Below are 6,000 nucleotides of genomic sequence, written 5' to 3' on the forward strand. Positions count from 1 at the left end.
CGGTTTAACCTCCACATCTCCGGCTTACATGATCTCGCTAAAACCCTGTGCCTGTTCAACCTGCCTGATTGGTTGTGTCTGCGTTTTTGCTAACGTTAGAAATGAGAAAGTTAGAATAATGGGGATAGGTTCATTGATTAATTCAAATTGCCCATAGGTGTGAATGCGGGAGTGAATGTGAGAGTGAATGGTTGTCTGTCTCTGTGTGTACGCCCTGCGACAGACTGGCGACCTGTCCAGGGTGTACCCCGCCTCTTGCCCTATGACAGCTAGGATAGGCTCCAGCGCCCCCCGCGACCCTGAAAAGGATAAGCGGAAGCGAATGGATGGATGGATAGAATAATGGCAACAACCAGAAATAGTTTCAAACTTCAAGAGTTAGGGTCATACATTTTTACACACACTCCAATCAGCTACCTCTTCCCTCTTCATCCACCCACTTTCCTGCCTGCTACGCATCCATTCATGCTTTCATTGATCCTCTCACATCCCCCTCCATTCTCACTTCCTCCTCTGGCGTCTCTCACTAATGGCAGATGAAGCGTGCGTCGAGAAAATAGCCCTTCACAGGGGCTCTGTGGACGCTGGTATGCTGCTATGGAGAAACTAAGGGATTAAACTTTAATCTCCATCATCTGCAGTATGATGCTTGCTGACGTCGACTGACCAAGTTAACCATGTTAAGATTAGGCTTTTCCCCCTCGTGCTGAACGCCGGTCCCATATCACCAGTCACTGAACAAATATTGTTGATTACATCCATGTTCAAGTGAAAAAAACGGCTCAGTCAAAATCACGCTCCAGTTGGCGTGATGACGAGAAATCGTGATTCACGCAGGTCGAGCGCTGCGCTCTTTGAACAGATATCGATATGCTTGTGTTGTGTGTGTTTGCCACACCGGGATAAGATTGTGGGGTGGAAAAAAACCTGGAGCTTATCCTTGTATTGCCACGCCATTATGTAGCACTAATTAAAAAATAAAACATGCCTGCTCTTGCCCTTCTGCTATTAGACCCTGTTTAGCCTACAGGTTTGCTTTGAACCGCTCCCTCATTACAGCGCCTCAAAGAAATATCATACAATAGTGAGTTGAAAAGGGCAATGCTTGAATGGAGTCTGAAAGGGGAGGCTGTACTTGGCCTTCAAGTATACATTCCTTCAGCTCAGTGCTTCCTCTGTGGTCCCCCCTCTTCTGGCTCACCTCCCCCCTCCCACTCAATTCTCAGTTCCCACAGGGGACGCAGCCAAAGCAAACTCCTCAGAGGAAGTCTCCCTCTCCTTCCAGTGTGAGAGAAATGGGGATGGATGTCCTATCTGGGCCTGCGAGGCAATAGGATGTATAAGGGGGGGGGGGGGGGGGGGGTGTTTTGACTCCATGACCATGCTATGTCTATGATGTGGTGATGAGTAAAGCCCGTGTGGCTGCTCTCCTGTGAGGTCAGTGTCATATTTAGCCAGTAGGTCCCTTGTGGTGTCTGGGAGTGTCTGTTTTCTGGCTCTATTATGTCTAGTGCTCGTAGCCTTCCTGGAGCTGCAAACCTCAGGGTAGAAATAGTACCAGACAGGCAGACATCCTTTGTCAGGAAAACAACAGTCACGGCAGTAATTACAGAGTCTTATTACACCAGGGCAGCAGTTCTTAGAACACCACCAGCCTTGAGTCAGGCAGGTGAGGGGTCGAGTCACCACTGCTAAACACAGTCAGGAGGTTAATCTAGGTTAAAAGAACTACCTTACAGTAGCAAATCCAACCAGCGGGCTTGTAAATGGGTGTGTGTGTGTGTGTGTGTGTACCGTGGTGACTGGTTAGACAGGTAGAGACATTTGTAAGGCAGGCAGACTGGAGGGGAGTGTCCAGACAAACATGTCATGTACACTTCATAAAGCTTACAAATGTAGGCTCAAATCAAACCGGGAAGGTCTAGAAAATGTCAAAGAGTCAAAGATTCCAGCCATAATTTCCATCAAAGGCTTAAACAACCTAAATGATTTACTAGAACAATTGAAAACTACTCACTTGTGACGGTAAGCAGTTTCCTAATAGGTGAAACTGTAAATTAACCCAATTCAAACGTGGTATCTATAGTTCAGGTATGCAGTGCCAGACCTGACTTAACACCTCCACCCCTAACCGCACTTTATCACACACACTCACTCCATACCCTCCCACATGCACATATGCGTGTCTACACCCGCAGCCACCCACTTCCCCACATGTCCCAACACCCACTCATAGCAGTGTGAGCGCACACACGCTCGCTCACGCAGAGTCTGGCTTCGTGCTGCAAATCTGTGAGACGTGATTCATTACCGGCTGGGCTTCCTACTAAATGAAGTTTATTGTTAATATCCATCTCCAGGTGATCACAGCAATTGGCGATTAAAGGTTGCACAACTACACCAAAGGGAGTGTTTTCTCATTGAGGATTTTGAAGGTAAACAGAGTAATCGTTTGTCTCGAATCGCACGCGCAGACAAGGAGATGGGAGTGTTTGCCATTCCTGGAGGCAGGATGTCATAGTAGTGAGTAAGAGAACGACCCGGCAGGTCTGTGCTGGCCTCTGTGCCTGCCTAGGTAAACATATCCTCTGTCTGACAAGTGCAGACCTGGTTGAGGATGTTCGCTATCACAGCACATGGATCTGCAACTTGCCACACACACGCATACGACATAGATAAAGGGGGGAAAAAGCTTGTGAGATTCAGTGTTTTGTGGCACTTAACAAGGCAGATGCTTCTTCCCTCCTCAGGTTTTCAGCTCGCCCTCAAACAGCACATGACTCGGCAGCTCTGTGTTAAAGTGCAGCCGTTTTAGAACACTTCTACTCGATCGCCTGTCAGATCTGAGTGCAATTACTTTAATTTGTCTTCCTCTCTGTCTGCCTCTGTCTCTGGATTGCAATATTTCTGTGGTTCGAGGAGTCGATCTTCTCCACCTGACGGCGCCTCTCCTGCCTGGCAGGGAGCAATGTAGCCTTACTGGCTGCCAGCCAGACCAGCTTGAGTGTCTGCTAAGCTCAAAGCCCTGCTCTCACACACACACGCACACACACAAACATGCAGACATGCCAGGCTCTGTTGCTGAACGCTTGCACAGATGCATCGTCTATCCTCCTCGCCTCTCTGAGACTTCTCCGCAATATTTTCTCATTCTGTGACCTTCTGCTCTTTTACTGTAAAACATCTCTACATGTGCTGACAAATTGACGAGTTGCTCATGAATAATGCCATTTACAGTCACACTGTAGCATTTTTAGAAGTTGTGTGGTTTTTCTCAGCTGTCTATGATGTGCCGTATCTCTGCCTGGATCGTGATGATTAATCGTTTACTCCCCTTTTCTCCCTTGTCAGTCTCCCAGCCCCATCCGAGCCAAGAGGTCCAAATTCGACAAATTGCAGTCAGCTGACAAAGACAGGAAACCCGATTGGCTCCAGTCACTGTCAAAGTCTGCACACAAGGTTTGTACACTATATGTCTGCGTAACTTATGTGTAATTTAAAAGATTAAAGATCTAAGGACTTTAAAGCATGGCCTCTCTTCATCTGGCTTCTTTGAATAAAGAGGGGCCTTTGAATGAATGTTCTAGCAGCAGTTTTCTGAGTTTATCCAAGCTTGTTGTGTTGTTGTGTTGCTTCAGGATCTGAAACAGGTCCAACTAAAACAGAGGCCCTCTGCTTTCCGCCCCTGGTCTCCTAAGCCAGCAGAAAAAGAGAAACCGGCCAAGAATGAGGTGGAGAGGTGAGCCTTCCAAACAAAAGATGTCACAGTTTTGGTTTTAAGTACAGCTTAAAACTGTTTACAGTTCCTCTTTAATCAAGCCCCTTTTTTTTAGCATTTAAATGCTTTAAGTCTGGCTGTGTTTATTATCCTCACAGGTCGTGCTCGGGGAATCAGGAGACACACAATTTGGCATTTGCCCACCTGGCCCCTGCGGTCCATCCCAAGGACAGCAACACTCCTGACAGGGGGACAGCTGCCATTTCCGTGCAGGAGCTGCATAATGGTGACGCACAGCCTACAACAAAGCCGGCCCACTCCAGCAACACCAACCGAGCCGAAGACATGGACACAGATGGAGAGATTGATGTGGATGACTGTGATGATGGTGAGTACCACCCACCATCTTTTCTGGTTTTTTTGAAGTGTAATCACAAAAATAAACTGTAGTTGAGCTTTAGAAAAAGCGTATATAGGGCACAGACTCTTCGATTCCAACTTTTATTGCACAGTAAAGGAGCAGGCTTGTTCATGGTGATTCCTGTGCAGCTGCGCCACCTGGTGTCAAGGGGGGAAAGTACAAGAGGAATAATGGCTTTCTATTTATGTAGCAAAAAATGCAAATATTTGTAGCAAATAATTAAAGATGCAAAGCAAGAAGAACAAGTGAACATCAATGATCTTCTGCTTTTTGTAACGCTTGTCTTCTCTGTTAGTGGTTATTTGCAGCATCTCAATTTTATGTTGAGTCTTTGAGAATCACAACACTAATATTGTTGGGGTTTCATCACAATCTTAATAATAAAAAACCTCTCTCTGTCCTCAGGTCCAGTGCAGTCTTCCTCCCTGGCTTCACCTCCGTCTGCCTGCACCAGTGTGTCTCAGACTCTGACTCCTCAGAGCATGGCTCGGGCTCAGGAGAGGCCTTCCTGGCTGCCAGGGACTGTTTGCCCAGAGATGGACACCATGAGACAGATGCTGTATGCTGGTCTTGACACCAAGGAGGCGCGGGAAAAACTCCTGCAGGAGATTGTCAGGATGAGAGTGAAGCAGGAGGAGAAGCTGGCAGCTGCTCTTCAAGCTAAACGCAGCCTTCAGCAGGTAACCCGTGAGACCAATCTCACCAAAACTAAATAATATTAAAGCTTCACTGGATTTCATTTTCACAACTCTGATGATTCGAATGTTTTTGCAGGAGCTGGAGTTTGTGAGAGTGGCTAAGAAGGGGCGTCTTCGCGAGGCCATCGAGGCCAAGCGCAACCTGCGAAAGGAGATCGAACGCCTTCGCGTGGACTGGGAGAGGAAGATGAGGGATGCGGAGGAGTCTTGTGGGCGGCTGAAGAGAGAGCTGGAGAGAGAGAGACAGCAGCGAGTTTGCGATAAAGGCTGCGAAGCCGAACGCCTCCGGGTCAAATACTCTACTCAGGTGAGATGCCCCCAAGATGACCAAAGCCAGCGAGAGCACTAGAAAATATTGTGCACTCGGTTGTGGTTATTGATCCCATTCCTTGGCTGCCGTTCATTTAATCTTGCTGCTTCCTGTGTTGCGCAGATTGAAGAGCTTCATGTGCAGCTGCAACAGGCAGAAGCCGATCGTGAGCAGCTGAGACGGGAGCTGCAGCAGGAGAGAGAAGCTCGACAGAGCCTGGAAAGCGTCGTCAAAGACCTGCAAACCCAGCTGGCCCTGCAGGCCGGCGGCATCCTTCCTGGAGAATGCAAGGACACGAGCACAGAGGCGCACAGACAGACCGCACAACCCACCAACGGATCCTAAAGTTGCACATTTAAAACGAGACAGAAAGATTCAGTAAAAGGAGCATGTTTAAGGGGGAAAAGGAACGAAGAGTGTTTTTGGTATGGGGGAAAAAATTAGTCATATACATTATGATACAGTATACGTCATTATTATTATGACATTATGAATTTTATCAAATGAACTGGAAAGCAGCACGATGTCCGAGCATGTAATAGAGCGTGAAACTGCGAGAGACTTTCTTCAGCGATGGAAAACCACATCTTTCCGGTGACGTCAGAGCCTGCGGTCAGACACCCGACGCCGTGCAAGGATTTCATTTCAGTATAAGCTATTCTAAGATGTGCAAATATAGCTACATAACACTACTTGAATATGAAGGGAAGAAACACGTTGCGCCTGGTGAGCAGTTGATGAAACTCTTGTTGCCACAATATACTGGTACACACAAAGGTGTCATTGCAGACCACTGGAAACAAGAGACACGAGTTTACCACTATTTACTTTTAATATCCGCTTGCTTTTTATA

General features: G+C 47.3%; 1 protein-coding gene across 1 annotated transcript in view; it reads left to right on the forward strand.

Annotated features, from left to right (window-relative positions):
* Positions 1 to 6,000, forward strand: part of skib (SKI proto-oncogene b) — a 29,195-nt gene extending 23,195 nt beyond the window's left edge. The window contains exons 2-7 of the mRNA XM_085456983.1: positions 3,352 to 3,459; positions 3,639 to 3,739; positions 3,877 to 4,106; positions 4,545 to 4,819; positions 4,914 to 5,144; positions 5,271 to 6,000. Coding sequence (XP_085313109.1) covers positions 3,352 to 3,459; positions 3,639 to 3,739; positions 3,877 to 4,106; positions 4,545 to 4,819; positions 4,914 to 5,144; positions 5,271 to 5,492 — 1,167 coding nt within the window. The 3' untranslated portion in view covers positions 5,493 to 6,000. The remainder of the gene's footprint in view (positions 1 to 3,351; positions 3,460 to 3,638; positions 3,740 to 3,876; positions 4,107 to 4,544; positions 4,820 to 4,913; positions 5,145 to 5,270) is intronic.

This window comes from Copadichromis virginalis, linkage group LG5, assembly GCF_057382275.1.
Source record: "Copadichromis virginalis isolate Kocher_CV1m ecotype Utaka linkage group LG5, C_Virginalis_male_GT1.1, whole genome shotgun sequence".
Taxonomy (NCBI): Eukaryota; Metazoa; Chordata; class Actinopteri; order Cichliformes; family Cichlidae; genus Copadichromis; species Copadichromis virginalis.